The sequence below is a fragment of the Rhizomucor pusillus genome (genome assembly GCF_041956525.1).
Source record: "Rhizomucor pusillus strain CBS 183.67 unplaced genomic scaffold VTP01scaffold_5, whole genome shotgun sequence".
In the NCBI taxonomy this organism is placed as follows: Eukaryota; Fungi; Mucoromycota; class Mucoromycetes; order Mucorales; family Lichtheimiaceae; genus Rhizomucor; species Rhizomucor pusillus.
The window spans coordinates 217,586-238,578 of NW_027192147.1; the positions used below are offsets into that span (position 1 = coordinate 217,586).

Genomic DNA, 20,993 nt, shown 5'->3' on the forward strand with positions numbered 1-20,993 from the left:
TTCGCCTACTTCAGGGAATGTATTACCCTGCAGAGCACGTGTTACTATGCATGTTACCAATTCTACTCCTTGTTGTATCCCAGACCAGAAGATTTCTAGATGTTTTGATAACAGCGCGCACATGTGGATGCTTCTTGCCGTCAGATGAATGTATAAGAAACCTCCTTACTGTATAGGCTTTGTGATCGGACGCTGGTATTGATCGAACAAATCAGACGCTTAATAGAATTTACAAAATTGTATGTACATAACTTTGGTCACTGTACAGCACATTGTATTACTCATCTTTCTGTAGCTGAAAGAACTTTCGGATCACTTGACACTTCTTTCTGAAGGCTACTTACAGGAAAGCGTCCTGGATCAGGAGGACCCTTGGTAAGGTCTGTATTCAGGTTCAATCATCTTACCAACAGTACTTTTTGGAAAGAGAGCTTTGCTTAGACATTCCTGCAAACATATAGCATTGTCGTAAACATTGTTAACATATTCGAGTTATAGATTGCATAAAAGAAAAGAACTTTGTAACTTTTGAGTAGTGGAAGGAGAATTATCGGTAGATTCTGCTTAACATAAGAAAAAGTAAATGAAGAAAAACTAAAGGAGAGGAAAACTAATGCAAATGAACTGTAGATTGAAGAATGTTAATAAAGAAGAAGAAAGAAGAGGACAGATGAAACTATTCGGGTACATGATGAAATGGCAACAATAAAACTGAGGAAGGAAAAAGCGAGCATATAATGCTTGTGCAATCTACTTTTTGTAGTAACCGTCATCGTTGGACTTTAACGGGCTGCTCTTTTTGTTGCCACCGAAACCAGCAGACGCTTGGGATTGACTGAATTCGAGGTATGCATTGGCCATAGTCTCCTTCTTTTTTTCCTTTCGACGGCGGCATGCCCGGAACATGACGACAGCTGCAATGAGCGCTAGACACCACACTGCGCCAATGACGATAAAGATAACCGGCAAAGAGCCCCGTCCATCTTGATGGCTATAGTTGGTGATTCCACCTTGGTGGTTGCCTTGGTTGTTGTTGTTGTAACCATAGCCATTACCTTGCTGCTGCTGCTGCCCATATTGATTCTGGCCATATCCTTGGTTACTTTGCTGTTGGCCGTAGCCTTGTTGATTATTGTTATTGTTATTGTTATTGTTATTGTTATTGTCATAGCCTTGCTGCTGGTTGTTGTTCTGTTGCTGGTTGCTATTATTACTGTTGTAGTTATTATTGTTGCTACTGCCATTATGATTATAATTGTTGTTATTGTTATTGGTTTGTTGCTGCTGATTGCTGTTGCTGCTTTGCTGCTGGTAGTTATTGTTGTAATCCTGTTGCTCTTCGTACGAGATAGCGGGAATCAATGGAGCCATGGTGGACGAGGGCAGTGCGAAAGGTACAGCGATGAATGGAGATTAGATAGAGAGAGAAAGAACGGGGGTACAGGCGAGGTTAGCAGAGATCAGGATGGAGATAGCAGGCCTCTATATATGCTTTCTTCAGCTACGGATTTCCATGAATCCACGACTGCAAGGAGACACGGATGCATCGGTGAATGGGGAGGGAAAAAGATGCGTCATTTAGATTAGGAAGCACGGTGGCATATTCATATTTGTAACCTGTTTGAGCAAGGACAGGAGAGAAGAACTTTATTTTCGATTATCATAATAGTAATTCACGAACTCGATCCTCATGAAAATGCATCGACAAGATCTTCAAACAACTCCTCGCTTCATAGATACGCCAAATCCAAGCATATATTTCAAGCTGCATGCTAGGTTCAGAAAAGAAAGTTACGCTTCCGATGTCGATGTTGTCCGTGTGTCGCGTTGTTCAAACTCTACAAGCACGAGATGGTTCCGAAAAGTCGGTTAATCCAGCAGGAAGATGTTGCTTAACGGATCTTGTCCATACACTTTTTGTTGTCAACACGTCATTATCCGTCAAATTCTCCTCCTTTGACATCCAGTCCGATGGCACAACGTCTGCCTAGCCAGGGAGAATCGATACGCTATGCATACCGTACTGCTTGCTGATCGACACTGGGAAAGAACCGTAATTCGTCTTTTGAGGGGGTATTATGCGATACTGATACGGTTAGTGCTAAATGCTTACCGATCGATGACAAATCAAAACCTTTGACAGTAGCATAAACATTCAAGAATGGATCTAGAGAAGCAGCAGGTAGCATCTGTGCTACGCTTTACTCAATGTAATATCAAAGAAGTTTCGATATCCGCCTTGCTTTACTGTCCCTCTTCAACCTGACCATCCCGCTTGATTTTTAGAACATGCATGAGAGATGCTTAGGGATATGTACGTACCACGAAGAGGCTGTATTGGGGATTTATTCTCGGTGATACTGGCATGGATGGGAATAGCGATTTGGTTGCTGGAGATATTTGGAAAAAGAAAAATCACGGAGTAGAATGCTCCTGCGGCTTTCTCCAACTCTATGGCTCTGATGGTTTGTTGTTGACTTTCCAGCTACTCAGCCGATTATGGTTTATATAAGTATATAAGCACCTTTACCATCTATCCCACCGTAGCTGATTGGCACATCCAGATAATGGGATTTTTAGCTTACGTAGGTGTTAGAGACTCCAGGCCGACAGTGGGTGGTATCTTCGTATGTATAAAAAGTTTGAGAATGAAGTATACCTCTTGAAGCAAAACATGCTCTGTGAACCTCACGACTGTAGTGTGTTTGTCATATACCTTTCTACCTCTCATGCATAGGGAGCAAAAACAAGGGGTGGGGATCTTGATTGACTTGAAGACAGCAAGGAGGAGCCAAAGATGGAACTAATCCTCCCAGCGGCTATTTGGCAAGAGGTCGAAGGGAGTCAATTTCATGGATATCCAGGAGCATCATGGAACAATGATCTCAAAGACGTAGCATGTATGCTAGAAGGCTAGATACCGAACTGGAACTTTTCTTACTAGGGAATGGAGGCCTTTCCGCCGTGTGCATGGACCGTGTTCTAATTTACTATTCTGTTTTATCGTTGTAGACAGTAGTTGCGGGAGGTAATGTGTGTCATATGTTACTTTTCGGCCATGTCTTTTGCTCGCAAGATCGTCAGAGGATGCCTTCGACGTGAGCTGATACTCTATGAGCTTTTCTGGAGTCGTTACTGTGATTTCGGGTTTACTGCTGTTGGGCCACGATCAGAAAATAAGTTTGTAAGCTGAATAGATCGAGTGATGTATCAGCCTTTATATACTCTCTGTGAGTTCTGACGGCTAGCTCGGTAAAATCGTCTAATAATGGCAGCGAACTTTCCAAGAAAATTACCGAAGGCCGTCGAAAAATGCTTCGAGGAGAGACGACGCGACGAGAAGTTTACCGTGGCCGCATGCTTCAGGCTGTCGCTTCTCTCAATTTGGAAAAGAAACCGTCGGTTTAAGGGGATGATACTCCCAACGAAGCTCATAGAACAGTTCCATCAGCATATCTAATTGGCTGCCAGATATCATGCAATTTTGCAGGTACATACAGTAACAAACGGCATAGTTTGATATTTATATCCTCGAAAAAATCTACCGATAGCCATCGCTGAAGCATTAATATTGAGAGCAATATCCCAGCGTCGAAAATAGATCCGCACGCTATAAGATTGAGAAACGAAATGCTCGCGCGATTATGTGTATAATAGACTCTTCCAGGAGAACCCAGAGCAGAATTAACTTTGCGTCGATCCTACAGGGGTCGGTGGCAGAGGAAGGTCATGGAACAATCGCTTCCTTTTTTTTTCGTAGTTACTTGATACAGACGAATATCCTTTGCCCTTCAAGCTGACTTGTTGAGGTAGGAACGAGACTCCTCAATATCAACTTCCATGCATATCAGTTTTCTGATCCATCATTGTTTGGCCATTTTCTATTATTGTACCCTGTGATCCGCAAGATTTAGATCGCCAGCAGCGATTAGCGGCGGTTGCAGTTGGTATGGTCTGTATCATCAAGTAGAAAAGCGGTGCAATCGAAAACCTTGCCTGGCGGTTGTCGTGGTTCCTGGATATATCGTTGACTATGTACGTTTGCAGGTCAACGTGAACTAAACGGCACTTTTTATCTAAAGCATGAGAATGGGACGAATAAAAGTGACATTAGTATAGTAGCGATTATTTTGTGTATTGTCTTTGTATGCTTTTCTCTTCAGATATTCAGATTGAACCTTCGGTGACATATAAAGTATCATACAACTGGTTCTTCATGCTTTACCATATATTAGGGATTTCGATGATCTTGTTACTTTCGATGTGTGGATATACCAATTTAACTTCCACCTGTTACACACATATGCTGAGTGATCATAATGGCGCAAAACATGTCATCCGTTGCTTGTTTGTCCCTGTTATCCTGTCAGCGGCCCTGTGCAAGGACGAAGCGTAGACTTACGCAATGACACTCTCCCCTCCTTCCTCCCCTTACTCGACACTCGTTACGGTGCACGATGCAATCACCGATTCTCCAATCTACAGGACTGGCGTCGTTCACTGGGATGAGCAATTCGACTTGCTGGACAAGTGGCTTTCAAACCTTATGTCGCAATACCAACAATATGTCGAGAAAATGAACAGTACGTCGTGGAAATGCATTCAGACACAATTATATCGCGATTGTAATTCATTTGCACGTACGTTAGGGCTTAACATGGAAACAGCTGCTATTTGCGACAAGGTTATACCACCGGCGTCTTTTGACGATGGTCTTATAGGTAACTTTTTATCCGGAGTGTGGATTATTATCCCCTTTTGTTTCGAAGAATATATAATCGCTTACATCATTAAAAGTTTCTAGTTTCTCGTTAGTTGCAGCGAGGATGGTATCTGACGCTTTTCAAAAGACAATGGCTACTCAGTCAAAATTGGTAAAGTGTAACACAACCACATGGTCTTGTGCAACCTTGACATTGTTTGATAAACATCGCCGCCACCACTAGGTACTGGAGATCCAAACCCAGTATCTGGAACCGATAAACCAATTTGTAAAGTCATACCTCAAGGACTACAAGGTTATATACATCTGGATTTTTGACTATTAATTATGATCGTCGCATTAACGTTGCACCCAATCTAAGGATTTTCGCAAGTTGCAAGATAAATCGTTGGATAGATATGAGCATCAGATCCAGCGATATTCAGGCCTTAGTCGAAGCAAGGACTTGTCGATATTGCGGGAAGAAGCGGGAAAACTGTATGAAGCACGCAAAGATTATATCCAGAAATCGATGCAGCATATTCAAATGATCGCAGAGTTTCGTAACCAGCTAGCAAATCTGCTTGTCGAGCGAATGTTAACTGCAAGCGTCAAGTTGGACGACATTGGAGAAACTGTAGAAATATGGCGATATCTCAAAACAGCATTGACAAATTGGAAAAAGTGGCTAATTGATGTAAGCCTGTCGCAAACTAGCTTTAAACAGTTTAGACTAAATCCACACAACCATAGGATCGACAAACATGTGCGCATGAAATGACACGGTTAAATCGAGTTCAAGAGAAACTATTGAATGATTATCTGCAACTGGTTCAACCGCGACCGGACATTGGGTTCAGTTTATCTGTTTCAGTAAACACTCCATCTTCCCAGCATTTGCAGAAGCAACATCAATATCCCAAATGGGGATATTTACTCGTGCGAGTATCAAGGAACAGCTGGTCTAGAAAATGGTGCTTTCTTTGCGGCGATGTGTTTGGCTGGTGCGGTGCTAGCACAAAGAGTGGCATATGCTCAGTTGCAATAGACACAAGGGTCAAGATCGCTGCGAGTGAGATAGAAATATTGAAGGAATATGATCGCAGATTCTGCTTTAGAGTTATCAACAAGAAGAGACAGTATGTTTTTCTTCACAGTATATTCCACGGAGCATTTTCCAACTTACATACGCACACTTGAATGTTTAGATTTGATGTCACATTGCAGGCTGAGACCGAGCAAGATATGCGTGAATGGATAACTTGTATCCAGCAGGCAAACGATGGCAGCCCAAAGACATTGGGTCGACGCCTCGAAAATCTCGATAACAGGTCATTGGTGGATTCGGTGCAAGCTTCAGCTTCGTCGTATTCTACCACATCGAGTGTCTCTAGTTGTCAGTCCGATCAATTCCAACCGGGATCGCCGGTACGACTTTCAGCAAAAGCTAAATCAACCACAACGATCACGACTCCAAAAAATATTTCTGTTATGATGAGTACATCCGCATCATCATCCTCAAAGATCTCGTCGGCAGCTCCGCGCTTGTCAGAAATCCCAGGATTATCAACAATCGGCTTCCCAGATAACCACCATAGCAATGAATCATCATCCTCACCTCGCGTCGTGCTATATTCATCGATACCAAAACAAGTAGAAGATGCTACGCTGACAGGCAGCCTTTCACTCGCGCCAACAATTGTCTGGGAATCTTCAACATCGCACTGCGCGCAAAATTACAGCTCGCTACCCGAAATATGGGGTGTTCCGTGGCCACTCTTTGGCGCAGTCTTGTTTGCTTCCAAAGCACCCTTCCGCAGCGCTGACGATGAAACAAAGATTGTAAGCTGGCCATTCTGTGGAGACACAAATGTGAGCGTGCCCACAGATATCGTGGATTATCCGCAAGAATTGGTCACGGAAACTCATGCTTTGCGACAGTTATTTGGTGGCGTTAAAAAAGAACTTGTCCTGGATGGTAAGAATCGTGTCCAGAAAAAGCCAATGATAATTGCTGGATAAACTAAAAATCTTTCTACTTTTCATGTAAAATATACCAGTATTCTTTGCTTCTTTGAGATGCAATCCATCGTCGACAAATGGCTCAAAGGATAATGATGCATCCAAGACCAAGAAGGGATACGGTGGCAAACTTTTCTTGACACAAGATACATTGTGGTTCTACAGCTGTATCATGATGACCTGCGTCAATTCGGTAAGAACTAGGAGCTTCCATGTTTACCCTGTGCTTCTAACAGAACTATCCTTGCAACATAGTTTGTTGCGCGATTGAAAGATATCAGCAACGTTCGCCTGGTTGAAGATGTGGGACATAGCAAAAACCAGCTATTGATAAGTCTGGAGATTGAATCGGCAAAGAAGAACATGGAGTCTTTCACCTTTGCTGTATACTCAGAAGATAGCCGCATAGTAGCTGAGAAGCTTCGTTTTGCAATCAACAATGCAAAAAGCCAAGAGGTAACCATCCACATAGATTAAATTGCGTGCTGTATAGCTAACTGCTATTTTTGTTTACGTAGCCAATGCAGTTACGCAATCTTTTCAACAAGATCAAGAGTCTGTCAGGAACCAGGATGGTCAGAAAGGAACGTTCTATTTCGTGCACTTCTACGGATTCTGGGCATGGGGGTACGCCGACAACAGTTAGAAAGAAAGGAAGACTATCTTTCAGAGGCATGGCGCGTCCAACGTTCACGCCTGCAAAGAAACCTGATGGTCGCATTGAGCTATTGGTAGCATCCTCCCCAGGCCAAACACTGGATGTTCCACAGCCACCTTCTCATCACGTAGAAAACAAGTCATTAGAAGCTAAACACGAGAAGGAACTTAACAAAGTTGGCGAGAAAGTAGACAACAACAATACAGAGAGAACGCAAAAGCAAGTGGAAAAGATCGTCGATCGTAAGTTATATCCGCACAAATATACATGGCGCAACAGAGATAGTTAATCAAAAGCTATTGCAGCTGATGCTCTGCCTGAAGGAGTGGAGTATCCCAAAAAGCCAGTATCGTGCAAGTGCGATGACCATCTCGATAAACTCGAATCAGAAATCGAGCTTCCAATTTCGGCAAGACGATTGTATGAACTCATGTTTTCTGATGAGCAAAACGTCACACCAGCAACGAACGGTGGCGTCTGGGAGAAGAAGGCAACCGGAACAGAAGGTCACGGTAAGAATTTTATATACTTAAGTTGCAGGTCTTTGCTTGTACTTACAAGTTACAGATCTGCGTGTGTCTCAGTGGAAGAAAGACGACGACGATGGGCAATTAAAACGCACGCTAAAGTATATCATGCCGGTCAGCAATCCTATCGGTAAAGACACATACATGCTATACCTAATAACAAAATAATAATACTCCGTTTTACAGTTCGTATGAAGGAAGCTGAAGTTGTAGAAACCCAAGTCTTGATCAAGAAACAGGACTACTTGTAAGAATGGTTTGGCAATTTTATAGCCGTCAACGATAACTTAAATTTTCTTAGCTGCTACGTGGTTCAGATATCTACTAGAACCGCTGCTCTGCCCTTTGCAGACGCATTTATACCCTCTGTCCGTTACTGTATCACCTGGATAGACAAGTCTAGGTGCAAACTTGCGTGTCACCTGGGCGTTCGATGGGTAAAATCGGTCCTTGTAAGAGGTATGTTTAAGATACTGCAAGTGATAATTAGAGCTCACAACTTACTCGATCACAGCTATTGTCACCAAGGCCGCCATGAAAGGAATGGGTGATAGCATAGCAGTGTTTATACCTATACTTGAAGAAGCAGCTACAGATATAGCGAAGAACTTGAAGAAGGTGTCGAAACAAAGCAACGACTCGAGATTGGCACTGGTTGAAAATACAGAAAGATATGATGACAATAACAATAAAGCGCTCGACAACGAAGGAGATCAAGAACGTGAGGAGGAACACCAGGAGGACTCGACAACTGCAGCAGCAGCAACATCGGGCGGTACCGTTCTGAACACCGCAACCGAGGAAAATGTCACCGCTGTTACCACCAGCAGCAATAGCAACAGCACGGATAATGGAAACAGCAGCGATGACACCGTCGGATCACCGACGTCGGGACAAACTCAAGTTGCAAAGACGGTGCTCGTTACCAAGGAAGTCAAGACGACGACGACAGCGACCCGGTATCCTCTGCACACAGCACGCCTGCAAACGACTCAGCATTGCAGCAGCAGCAGCAACCATCATCTTCGACCACCATCCGTTCATTCAAAGACACGAAAATCCTCAGCAACAACGAAAACGAACAGCAATGCATCGAATGAAAAGAAAAAACGCTCTCAAGGCCGACAATTTGCACCAAAGCGCATCCTAATCATACTGTCAATTTTGGCTCTTCTGTGCACTTTTGGCTCATGGCGCATGCTCAGTTCGGCTGACAAACGCATATCTGAACAACCGTCTCTGGCTGTTCACGAAATAACCATTCAGCCGAATAATCTCACTACCGTTGTACCTGCAACAACCCTAGATACAGCCTCTCAGCAACCACGCTACAAGAAGAAGGGCGTGTATCTATTGGATTTGGAGACAGGTGGCTACCTGCACTCAAAATTCCAGGCACCCTACGTGAACACTCAGAGGTGAGGTAAACCGTGCAAGAGTATACAAAAGAGCAACAGTTTATTGGGTATTTTACTGCAGTTTTCAACTGTTCTTGCGAGCAAGCAATCCACAAGAGCCTGTAAGTGATACGTACCAATGGCAAAGTCTACAAAGGCATCAGTATGCATCCGAGCTGGATGTGAGCCGCGACCGTCTGGCAGTCATGCGGCAAGATATCCTGATGCTTTTCAAGCTGCTCAACAAGATGGATACACAGTTGCGTGAGAGCGAGTATATGAACTGGCTTCTTGACAATCATGCGCGATGCCTCCAGGGATCGTTAACTCGAGAACAGCAAGATCGCCAGAGAAAAGACCAGGGCTCCACTTTGCAACCAGACTGCCAAGAAGTCGCCTACAATTTACATACTTACTTTTTATGATAATTCACATTTAATGTTTCCAGCTAGACAAAAACTTAAAGTGTTATTGCCTTTGTCATTGTACCTGATACTCGGCGGCTGTGGGGGAACAATGCAAAATGATTTTGGAAGGAGTCCACGTTGGTGTTCCGCCCGTCTTTCTTTTTAAAACACCATTCTTTCTCCATGGATCTCGACCAATCCAGTCTCGGTGAACTGTTCGTCAGCGGCCAATCGATACTGACAGAGCTAGAGGAGACTTCGCTGAGCACAGCGAATGCAGAGTATCAGGCAAAGGTCCACGACGGCCTGCGGCGGCTGGAACGAGCCCACGATCTCGTTAACAAACTGGCGATCTTTAGCTCGAACGAACTCATTGACGAGATCAGTCCTCAGAATTTACGGTTCTTGCTCATCCCAGCCTATCTCGGTGACCTGACGCTAAAAAGGACAGGTCCTATCGAGCAACGAAAAAGTGTCCTGGAAACAGGCAAGGTACGATACAACAATGCAGATCCGATAGACCAAAGGGATCAGTTAACATTATCTGTTATCGACTAGGATTACTTTCAGCAATACTTGGCAGCGTGCCAGGAGCATCAGCTGCTGCAATCTCAGGATATCAAGATGTTCCAAGAAAACATCAGTAACGAAAATGAGCCATCCAGGATACCACCGGCTCAGCAACGACAGCAGAAGATTGAGCAGTTCAAGCGCGAAAAGGCGACGTTGGCAAAGATCAAAGAACTGAGAGAACGGCTCGACAGCACAGATGACAACGAAGATACAGATGATATCGAGAGAGACTGGGTGATGGCATTGATTGACTTGCATGTTACGAGGTCACTTCAACATCTCCATTCGATTCAACAGGAAATGGTCATGCTGAAAGAGATGGAGGTCATGAGAGATAAACGGATGGAATCGAAAGCAACAGCATCATCATCTTCTCTAGACTCCGGTAGCAGTGCGAGAAGCAACTGGGGTCACGATAAGCCTTTGCTGAACAAGCTAGGACGCCCGTTGCAACCATTTGTAATCACCAGCAAACGCGAGCAATTAAAGAACCAAGTATTCCGACCAGGATGGAGCTTGCCTACTATGACTATTGAGGAATACTTGCAGCAAGAAGAGGAGCGGGGTAACATTATTCGAGGAGGGTAAGCCAAATTTACAGATTAAAGGAAGAAGACGTGTTAAACAAACATTTTTATGTATTTACAATAGTGGCAAGGAACCGGAGCCGAAACCGGAAATTGATGACAATGACCACGAAGCTTTGGATGCTGAGACTATGCGACAGCGAGAATGGGATGAATTCAAAGAAGCAAATCCTAGAGGATGGGGGAACAGAGGAAATAAAGGATAACACACTTAAAAATTGCTTTTTTGGGGGGCTGCTAGCGAAGGGAACCATATCTACGTCGCTGCTCGCGATGTTGATAAATAAGAGGCATCCGGCTATTTGGATAAAAGGGCTCCTGTGAGGATCCTCCTTCTTCATCGCTGGGTATATTTGGAACAGAGGCCCTTCGGTAGGACTGCCGGCGATCTACTTGTATAGCCTGCGATGATTTTGGCGGATATGCTGTTTCATCTGCCTCGTCTTCCAAACCTTGAGCTAGAGCAATGTAAGCAGGGACATCCGCGTCGCTGTTCATGGAAGCTGTCTCGTCTACATCGTCTTCCAATTGTAGCTTTTGAACTAGAACTTCTCCAATAATGCTGATAATGTACGCTGCAACAGCAATTGAAAGGATAATGTACAGTACCCAGAATTCTTGAGTCAGCTAAATAAATAAATCAGGTATCAATATAGGATGAATATGTATGTGCAAAGCATATAATCGTACCGCTGAGCGAGGGACGACATCGCCGAATCCAATAGTCAACTGAGTGACAAATGCAAAGTATATTCCGTCCAAGTATGACCAATCTTCCTCTAACCAGCAGAACAAAGCAGCGCCTCCGAACCAGCTAAGCAGCAAAATAACGGTCATGCGGAGTACTCCAGAGTGTGTAATGACCTGAACCAGAATTTGCCGATCCTTATCACCCAGCAAACCGGACAGGGAGGTATAGTTGCTTAATATGGATGCATTAGAATACGATCGCGGTCGAACCAGTGGCACAGTTGGGTACGAGGAATTCACGGAGACGTCTGTCCAACTGCGTTTTGATCTGTTGCGAACGGGTGATATCGACTGTTGTGCGCTGCGGTTTCGTTCTTGCAACTGTCTCTGTTTACGCTGCTGGCGATCGATCCACTTCTGCCGCTGTTTATGCGAATAGTCGCGCAAGGACTGGACACGCATCAAGTTGACTTTCATGATACTTGACGACTTGCCAGAAAACACGGCACGTATGGATAGAAGCAAATACGTCACGACGCTTACACCGGCTGCAGTGTAGAACAAGAAAAAGATGCGGCCTGGATTGGAAACAGGTGCAATGTCTCCGTAGCCTATGGTCGTCACAGCTGTCCAGCAAAATATCAATGATTCATTGTAGGTCCAGTCTTCGAGATGCATGAACATGAGAGCACCCACGATAACGTATCCAAAAGTCATTATGCTCGGAAGTACCAGTGCCTTGAGCACCAGCGAAAGATCCGAGTATGGATACGACAGGAGCCAATCGATCGTGAATCCAAACCCGGAAATCGTTACCAGGACTCCTCCACATATGCAGCTCCAAAGTCCACGAGAAAATATGTATTCCGGGTTTTGGCGTGTAATGTCAAGTCCACGTTGCAGAAAGCAGAGCACGGTTGCAAAGCACGACAGAGCTGTTGAAGGTCCGAGAGAAGGTGACGTTACACAAACATAATACAAACATGCAGATGTGCACCCATCTTACCTTGCAGGTACGCAAATACTTGGCACCATTTCGAAGCAAAGTAGAAATAGACCCGTGTTCTGGCGATCAGCATGACACAGTTACAAATACCCAAAGAGATGCTGGTAGATATAAGAACCAACTCTAGTGTCCCGAGATACACGCGAGGATGTCTGTCGTACGCATGACCAGTGCCATCCCAGTGTGCGTGATCCACGATCCAGCCATCGATTGCTTAAGGAAAAAAAGTCTCCAGTTAGATCGTCTAGCGATCAAGTAATCGTTGACGAGGATACAAACCCAACGATCGGATAAGCATGTAAGTTCCATATATTAAACTAAAGGTGGCAACAAGAAACGGTACTTCTGCTGCGTTTCTCGCTTTAGGCTTTGCCTGCGTCTCAGATAGCCATTGATCTTTCTTTTCTCGAAACCGTGCAACGAGTCGTGAGACAAACCACTGTTGATCTAGCTCATCCTCAAACTCGAAACTGCCGAGATCGTCGCGATCGAGGATGAGCGGTTCCGGAGGAACTTGAGGGCGTTCCGGGAAGTTGAAATGGATTGCTGGTTGCGCTATTGGCGCTTGGGGATCCTCTTCGTCGTCGTCGTTATCCTCAGTGTACGCATTTTGTTCGTCGCCGTTGTTATCCTTGACCATCACGAATAAATAGGGAAGCAATCAAATGTAAAAGAGGTCAATGCAAGGGTTTGCGCGATTTTTTTGAGGCCTTAATGTGATCTGTTCGTCATCGTACGCAAATGCGGCATTTTCTCCTTCTTTCCACTCTTTCCATCGATAAATCGCTATCTCTTTCACATGCGATTTCACGATTGAGACATCAACGCTTATGCAAGTATATTCTGCAGTCGGGAGCAAAAAGCAACACGCTGCTGCTGCGGCTGTAGATCTCTGGTTGCATATGTTGTTGTTGAAAAAGAATAAAGATTATGCGCGTGTGTGGGTGTGTCTAGCCCCCACGGTAAGATTCTATGCATGGCACGTGCAGCATTTAGATTACGTATACCATATAGTACTTACTGTGGTCAGCAGTCTCATCAAGTCTAAAAGAGTAGTAAACACTAAAACGATGATTACTCGAATTCGAAAGAATACTATCGTATGGTGAATGTAAAATGATGTTGTAAAGATAGAGCGTTCAGCGAAAAGGCGGCGCATTATCCAATAGGATAGCTTATGCAACTAGATCAAGGCGATATGCTTACACTATTGAAAATCATGATCCGATGCAATCCTCAAAATTCTACTACATATCTTCCTCACAAAAGAGCGTTTACAATCATGCAAATCGATACATTGATCGATATACAGGATATCAGCCCTGCAACTCTAGAATTGAGATACATAATATGCATTTTGGAGATGCGGCGGCCGGCAGTGGAACCTGTTGCATGCAAGAAACAAGTAAGCAGGTGGGCGGGTGCATCCCCTATCCAAGCAGCAGCGACTTTCAGAGTCAGAAAATGCGCGCGCGCGCACACATCTACACTTTTTTGGCTGCTGTTTTCGCAAACATATCTCTGCACTAGGATACATCCTTTCATCACGTTGACTGTTGAATATATATCGGCAAACAAGCGCTGTGGTTAACCGACAGATGGGCCCCAATTTTTAAGCATGTCGATCATTCCCTTAAATGCCCTCCAAAAATGTCTAAAGTTTAGAAAGAAGGGGCTGTCTATCGAAAAGAACTATGAACTTTGGGATGCGCCCTTGGTTTGCCGATGATACTGGTGGAGCAATTTGCAGACAAGAAGAGAAAGCTGTAGGGTGCACCCCTCCCTAGCCTCGCTTATTATTCTACTCGTGCCCCGTTTCTTGAAAGTCCACGCGATCCTCAGAAGGTTTGGGGGTGGACCGATGACGATATGTACTCACAAAGGAGTTGCCCTGACATGAGAGAATCTTGATTGCAAAAAGGTTTATGTATGTATGCGAGAATAATGGAGTAAAAGATAAATTCTCAGCTATGCTGATGGGAGCTATGTCGTGTTGATAAAGATACTACGCGCAATGGCTGTGTCGAGTGTTCAGGAACGCGGATGTAACATTTTGTCTAGGCGGTCGAACGAGGGTATGTAAATATGAGCCCATCCACTCTTGGTAAAATAATAGTCACCTTGACAGTTGGCCGTGATGCCGAACCAGCGGCCGATCTGCTCTGCCGTACATTGATATCGGTGTTGTAGGGAGCGTTCACTAGCACAAATACTTCTTGCTGCGTAGCAGACATGACTTCGAAGCGTGCCAGATCGTCGAGCGTTAGGTAGCAATGGGTTTTGTGGCGCTTGAGCACTCGCTCAATTTCATGATCTACTTGCTGCTTCATTTCGTTGAGATGGTCGTACTGCCTTTTCAGTGACATGTTGTGGCTCCGTAACATAGCGAGTCTGTGTTCCAATTCGTCGGTTGTGGATGATAAACTAGATGAGGTGGATGCTGGCGAGGCTGCAGAGGACGAGAATGATGATGAGGAACTACCACCACTATAACCTATTGTTTAGTGGCACATAGTCGATATAATACGTGGTACAATATTCTCTGCATACATCCACCGGACATGGTTCTTGCTGTTCTTTTCAATTAAATGGATGCCTTCCAGGACATTTGTAATATCATAAATGCGTCGTTTCTGCACCTTGAGTTGAGCGGCTGCACGGTTCAGATCGAGATCACCATGTGTGCTTGAGCGTAAAAGTGCAATGAATTTTTTCGTCAGGAGGCCCAGCGACGAGTCGTAGCGGCAGGCCTGAGCGTTGGGAGATGTGATGGCGCCGGAAGGATGGATCTGGAACGGAACTTTATGCACATCGAATAATGAGGCTCTCCACTTAGTGTTGCGCGGGTGGGTTTCTGCATCCATACCAGATTCATGGCGGGATCGTTTATGCGTCATGTTGGAGGTTGGGCGGGAAAGGGCCGAGTATATTAAAGGAAGAAAGAAAGGGAAGAAAAAGTTGAGAAAGAAAAGGAAGATTGAGAGAGAAAGAGAGAGAGGGAAAAAGGCAAATTTGGGGGTTGTTCCATTTAAATGCCATGCAACAATTTTTTCACCAAGCTGCAATCTCGTACTTGTGTAGCTGTGGAGCATGCACGGACCGGAGAAGACTCCTCTTTGGGTTTCGAACAACCCCGTCTCCTTGCTCCCCACCCCTCCTGACAAGAGAGCGAGAGAGAGAGCAGTGAGTGAGTGTGGATCGAAGCCCCCTTGATCACCTGCCCTTGGCGCTCTATTATCATTGTTATTTTCTTTTTGTCCCTTGACCCCACTCTTTCCTTTTTCTTCTTCCTTCGCTAGCTTGCCTCTCTCTTTCTTTTCTCTTTCCCTCTCTCTCTCTTTTTTTTAGTATGCCTTTAGCCTCCTTAAACCCCTACCATATATCTTCCTTTTCTAGTTAAGAGTAATGATCCAAGGCAAATGGAGAGTCCTTTGTTCCAAGGCGAACCTACAAGATCATGTGGCCCAGAAAGGTAGCAGCCCTTCCACCCCCAATATGCAACAAAGCAAAATGACGAGAGGCGCCGATTTTCTGGATGACGCATTGTCTTGTCACACACATGATGCTACGCCAAACTGTTTGTTCGGGCGCGGCACCGATACGCTGTGTCCCATCCCACTGTACTACTATATTACCACTGCTGCTACTCCTATACCCTGCATCCTTGTTCACTTTATTGTCGCGCTCCTCCCCCTAAACAACGTTTATTAAACGGAATGTAAATATAGAAAATATAGAAAAGTGTGAGAGAGTGAGAAAAAAGAAAACGCCTAGCATTCGCGCCATCACGAGACCCAGCTCATCTAATAGTCCACCGCCCATCCTTCTTGCATAGCGCAAACCGGTCCACCTGACAGAAACGGGTGCTACGGCTCCCTTTTTTATTTATTATTGCTGTTATTTTGAAATGGCAAGAGCGTGATGTGTTCCCAGCGCCAAACTATGTATCGGACAATCAATGTCAAGGCGACTCGGTGTAAAAGCATGATCAGTGTGACCTAGGCCTAATCGCCCGCTTGTTCCGTTCAGTCCCCACACGTATACTTGGCCGTCGGCTTTAACAATATGCTGCGTCAGTGTAAAAGCCCCTACTTGGCCTTGCTGCGCTCTCACCTGTCAACGCGGCTGCGTAGTCCGTTGCAGCAAACACTCGCTTGACGTTTGCGAGGCCAGGTACCTTGCGCAGCGTGAGTGTTTCTAAAACATCGGCCCCTAGACCGAGGACGCCGTACCCACACGTGTGCACGCATCCATCGGCTGTAATAGTTTGTTTAGCATATTGCTGATCCATAAACCTTCCTATTCGTCCTTTTGGTTTTATAACTACTTACCTGTCAACACCACAGAAAACGGTCCACCGGCTGCCATGTCAACAACGTTGTTTACATCCAGTCGCACAGGTTCAAGAATCTAAACAGTTTGGGTGTGCTTCGGCTCGTATCATCATCACCATTATCCCCCTTTCAGCATTTTCCCATCATTTCCAATGTAAATAAAAGGAAAGAAAAGAGAGAGAGGAGTGATTCTACAAATCTTTTCTTCACATCATACTTTTTCTTGTTCCCCCATACCCTGTCGATTTTCGCGCCTGTCATGCCTTGTCCGTACTCTGAGTTACCCCATGTCCACATTTCTCCGTTTTCTATATATCAATGCAAGCGCCAACAATTAAGCTTAGCCCATTTGGGGGGATGTCGCTTGTGCAGGATGGGGGAGGAGGAGAATGGGAGTAGAGTGCGCGAGATGAAAAGCCAATGGCGATGGAAGAAGGAGAGATGGCAATCTTTTTCCGTCTGTTTCTTCCTTTCGTCCACATGTATTGCCGCTTTTGTCCCATCTCACTCTCCCTCCATTGTGTGTATGGATGTGCGTGTATATATGTAAGGAGGAAGGAAGTAACTCACCTGTCAGTGCCAAGGTGAAATCCGTCGAACCTGCGAGTTTCTTGATGGGTGCTGTCCAGGGCAGCAATGCCGGCACGTTCGCATCACTTGTTCTACCTTGGCCGAGACCCAACTGACCATCTGCACCCCAACCCATTGCATAAAGTTGATGGGCATCTACGGTGATTTTGGTTAGCGCTGTCTGCCAGAGAGTTGCCATTTTCATTTCCGGAACCTGTGGCGAACACTGTGTGATCCAATCCGGATGCAATGTGTGTAATGTTGCCTTGGTAACCTTCTATCTTCGTCGGTTCATGCGCATAGACCAGGGTACCTGGATCTGTCATCTTGCTTTTCCCGTTGCCCAGCTGGCCGTACATCCCGTTGCCAAGGGAATACAGATGCGTCTTTCCTCCATCATCTTCCCGCACCACAAACTGCGAGTGTTCCCTGCCGCAAGCCATTAACTGTATCCGGAAGTTTCTGCTGCTGCCAGCATCAAACAATGGTTCTTTCGCATCGCCGATCAATCCAAAACCGTATATTTTCTTAGCATTGACGCACACAAGCGAATATGCCCAGCCGGTGGCCACGTGAGTCACCGTGTCGTGCTTCTGAAAATGTTAAGAGGTCAGCCAACGAGAACTTTGTTATCCATTTTTGACAAGACTGACGTGGAGTGCATAGTCTGGCCGCTCACTCAAGCACACTGGCTTTTTAAGGGTTTCGACGTTGCAATTGTTTAACGGTAATGCTTCGGTGCGGCCCCAGCCAAACACTCGTTGACACAATCGCGCGCTTGTTTGAAATGATCGCTTGCAAATGAAACTCATGTTGTGTATTTAAGACCAAAAAAGAAGCAAAAAAAATTATACGATTTTCAAAAATGGCAAGGAAGCGTGTTTTGGGAATTAGCAGAATGTATAAATGTGTGTGCGCGGGGAAATAACAATAGTAAGAATAGCAGTGATCATAGTTAAGCGATACGTCGCTGAAACGCAGACTTGAGGAAACCTTTCACTCTATTGGCCATTTTGCTCTCTACGGCCTTGATCTTGTTTCGCTTTTTAGGGGACTGCGAAGGCGACGACGGCGAAGAAGTCGTTGTTGCCGGTGCGACTTGTGCCTTCTTTGCAAACATGCGGGTTAGCAGTCTAGACGCGCGTGATTTCTTGGGTACGGATAAAGAGCAAGAAGCAGAGGAAGATGGTGAAGAAGAAGACGAGGAGGGTGAAGAGGAGGAGGAAGAAGAAGATGTTGCTTTGTTGCTACTGTTGGTCTTTGTAGCCGCCTGCTGCTGTTTTCCACCAACCCGCGCTCCTGCGGATACAGTAGTCTTTGCGGAGCAGAGAGAGGGGCTCGGGGATGGCTCAATCGCAGGCTCAGCAAGCCAGGGATGGGCGAGGCAGTCGCGTGCAGTAATGCGCGCCGATGGTATTCTGCATAAAAGTCGCTTGATGAGATCGGCGGCTTCTTGAGAGATGTTTGGTGGAAGTTCGAATTTGGCTTCATCTATTCGCCGAAATAGATGTTGCATGTCCTCGCCTTGGAAAGGCAGAGAACCGGCTAACATGGCGTACAGGATCACACCACAGCTCCACATGTCTACAGGCGGTCCAAGATACGGCGTTGCTGTCACCATCTCGGGGGCGGCGTAGAACGGGCTTCCGCAGTACGTTTCGAGTGTCTTGTGCCGTTCGCAAAATTTGCCGAATCCAAAATCACATAACCGTATCGATTGCTGCTTATCGAGAAGTACTTAAATAATCGAATGAGACATGCTTATCAAAACAATTAATCGCGTCGTACCATTTTCAGGCTTCAAATCCCTGTGAACAATCTTATTCTGGATGATCATGTTAATAAGCAGCAGTGGTTTAGTTTTACATCTCTGCACTCGTCCTTACCTCGTGGATAAAGGCCACAGCTTCGACAATCTCGCGAAAATATCGTCGCGCCACTGGCTCCGCCAGTCTTCTCCGTCGTTTTATCTCTTCAAACAACTCTCCGCCTTCCACATACTCCATGACGACGTAGATCTTGTCGTACTCTAGAAACACATCGTATACTTTGACAATGTTCTTGTGCTCTAATGTTTGTGACAACTTTTCACAGATAGCTTTTTCATTGTTTGCATGTTGCTGCTGATCTTTGCTTCGAAACGTTCTTGTGTCTACCACCTTGACGGCTACCTAGCAACCCAAATTTTTCATTGCCAGACAAAAAAAGAGAAGATATAAATATGCATGTGTATATATAAGATCAAGAGAACAAAGAAGGGTATATACAGATATGAAATAAATACCTTTCTTCCTATGTCGTGGTTGTCTATTGCAAGGTACACCTTGCCAAAATTGCCTTTGCCCAACTGAGCTTGAAGCTCGTAGCGTTGCTTGATAACTCTGCGCGCTTTCACCTAGGTCGCCGCTAGTTGAGCATTCTCGTTTTGCTTTTTTGTCTGAGCGTGCGGTTTTCCTAACCTCATCCTGCTGTCGTAGCTGCGCTGCGATCATCGCTTGCAATGGGACAAGAAAAGAAATAAAAATGTGGAAAGAATTGCAAGAGAAAAGGCTCGGAAACTTTTTTTATTCTTGCCTTGTTTGACTTTAGACCAGAGGGAACGGTCAAAGGAATTTGGCGCTTTCTCTCTCTCACACACACACACACACTCTACCTCTGCTCAGCAGGAAAGCTGGTCTTACTTGTATTCTTGCGTCCATTCCCATTTTCCTGATTCTTCTGGATTTTGGCTGATCCATACAAGTGCATATATATGTTACATGTACAATGCGACAGCAGCAGTGCGATATCCAATATTTACAAATGTAGAGCAATGAGATTATGAGCCATGACCTTGATCAGCGAGGCTGGCGAGGAGATGTGCTAGCTGGTCTTCCGCTTGTTGTCTGGTGTCTAGGGGATCATCGTTTTCTCTAGCCCATTCTTCGCTGATATTGCTAGGTGTGCCTTCCGGCGAGAGTTCAGGTGCTGAAGAAGGTAGGACCTGTGCAAACAGCTGTGCAATCTCTTCGTTAGATATGTTTGTCATGGCAATCAGCATCGCGTATTCCTTCTAGAAAAAAAATAGTATAAGATCAAGTCAGAGTGTACATGAAACCACAGTAACGTACCTGAAGCTGCTCCAATTTCTTCTGCCAGAGCGTGTGCAATTCACGCAAAAAGTCTTGATCAGCTTGCAGCTCCTGATACATCTTTGTGCATCGTTGTCTAATAAATATATTCTATCTGTCAGTCTGCTTACGGCTCATACACTGATCTCTTCTCGATTACGATGCTTACGCTGCTGGTGGCAAGTAGTGCATTGCTGGTGTTCGGAAAAATTCAAACTTTTGTTGGCGTTTCCATCTTGAATCCGGCATCACAAAAGTTGCAGGGTCGTAATCTTCCTCCTGCTGCCGATCGTTTTGGAACGAGTCCATGTGCATGTTTTGTAGATCAAGCGCTCCCAATAATGTGGACATTAAATTCGAACGCGTAGATCCCTGTATTTGTTAAATGTCAGGCAAGCTTAGTCCTTCTG

The 20,993-nt window shown here is 45.1% G+C and overlaps 8 protein-coding genes across 8 annotated transcripts; 2 read left to right on the forward strand and 6 right to left on the reverse strand.

The window, feature by feature from the left end:
* Window positions 1–750: 750 nt before the first annotated feature.
* On the reverse strand, window positions 751–1,371 carry VTP01DRAFT_8194 (uncharacterized protein; the record flags this gene model as incomplete). The annotated part of the gene is made up of 1 exon (XM_069387288.1): window positions 751–1,371. One exon carries the CDS (start codon window positions 1,369–1,371, stop codon window positions 751–753), a length of 621 nt encoding a protein of 206 aa, XP_069241072.1.
* Window positions 1,372–4,405: 3,034 nt separating this feature from the next.
* Window positions 4,406–9,731, forward strand: VTP01DRAFT_8195 (uncharacterized protein; the record flags this gene model as incomplete). The annotated part of the gene is made up of 16 exons (XM_069387289.1): window positions 4,406–4,583; window positions 4,650–4,721; window positions 4,798–4,874; window positions 4,947–5,018; window positions 5,085–5,399; window positions 5,456–5,841; window positions 5,911–6,680; window positions 6,763–6,917; window positions 6,980–7,180; window positions 7,243–7,624; window positions 7,688–7,894; window positions 7,950–8,039; window positions 8,096–8,156; window positions 8,211–8,368; window positions 8,424–9,327; window positions 9,389–9,731. 16 exons carry the CDS (start codon window positions 4,406–4,408, stop codon window positions 9,729–9,731), a joined length of 4,371 nt encoding a protein of 1,456 aa, XP_069241073.1.
* Window positions 9,732–9,896: 165 nt separating this feature from the next.
* VTP01DRAFT_8196 (uncharacterized protein) lies at window positions 9,897–11,079 on the forward strand (the record flags this gene model as incomplete). The annotated part of the gene is made up of 3 exons (XM_069387290.1): window positions 9,897–10,205; window positions 10,272–10,870; window positions 10,938–11,079. The coding sequence occupies 3 exons, from the start codon at window positions 9,897–9,899 to the stop codon at window positions 11,077–11,079; spliced, it is 1,050 nt and encodes a 349-aa protein (XP_069241074.1).
* Window positions 11,080–11,110: 31 nt separating this feature from the next.
* On the reverse strand, window positions 11,111–13,209 carry VTP01DRAFT_8197 (uncharacterized protein; the record flags this gene model as incomplete). The annotated part of the gene is made up of 4 exons (XM_069387291.1): window positions 11,111–11,500; window positions 11,564–12,498; window positions 12,570–12,782; window positions 12,849–13,209. 4 exons carry the CDS (start codon window positions 13,207–13,209, stop codon window positions 11,111–11,113), a joined length of 1,899 nt encoding a protein of 632 aa, XP_069241075.1.
* Window positions 13,210–14,533: 1,324 nt separating this feature from the next.
* On the reverse strand, window positions 14,534–15,466 carry VTP01DRAFT_8198 (uncharacterized protein; the record flags this gene model as incomplete). The annotated part of the gene is made up of 4 exons (XM_069387292.1): window positions 14,534–14,626; window positions 14,690–15,056; window positions 15,120–15,369; window positions 15,436–15,466. 4 exons carry the CDS (start codon window positions 15,464–15,466, stop codon window positions 14,534–14,536), a joined length of 741 nt encoding a protein of 246 aa, XP_069241076.1.
* Window positions 15,467–16,466: 1,000 nt separating this feature from the next.
* Window positions 16,467–18,285, reverse strand: VTP01DRAFT_8199 (uncharacterized protein; the record flags this gene model as incomplete). The annotated part of the gene is made up of 7 exons (XM_069387293.1): window positions 16,467–16,624; window positions 16,683–16,826; window positions 16,901–16,979; window positions 17,141–17,211; window positions 17,474–17,629; window positions 17,688–18,066; window positions 18,127–18,285. The coding sequence occupies 7 exons, from the start codon at window positions 18,283–18,285 to the stop codon at window positions 16,467–16,469; spliced, it is 1,146 nt and encodes a 381-aa protein (XP_069241077.1).
* A 143-nt stretch (window positions 18,286–18,428) lies between these two features.
* Window positions 18,429–19,965, reverse strand: VTP01DRAFT_8200 (uncharacterized protein; the record flags this gene model as incomplete). The annotated part of the gene is made up of 5 exons (XM_069387296.1): window positions 18,429–19,210; window positions 19,262–19,298; window positions 19,360–19,644; window positions 19,758–19,868; window positions 19,933–19,965. 5 exons carry the CDS (start codon window positions 19,963–19,965, stop codon window positions 18,429–18,431), a joined length of 1,248 nt encoding a protein of 415 aa, XP_069241078.1.
* A 326-nt stretch (window positions 19,966–20,291) lies between these two features.
* VTP01DRAFT_8201 (uncharacterized protein) lies at window positions 20,292–20,934 on the reverse strand (the record flags this gene model as incomplete). Its single annotated transcript, XM_069387297.1, has 3 exons — window positions 20,292–20,525; window positions 20,584–20,680; window positions 20,753–20,934. The coding sequence occupies 3 exons, from the start codon at window positions 20,932–20,934 to the stop codon at window positions 20,292–20,294; spliced, it is 513 nt and encodes a 170-aa protein (XP_069241079.1).
* Between the last annotated feature and the right edge of the window lie 59 nt (window positions 20,935–20,993).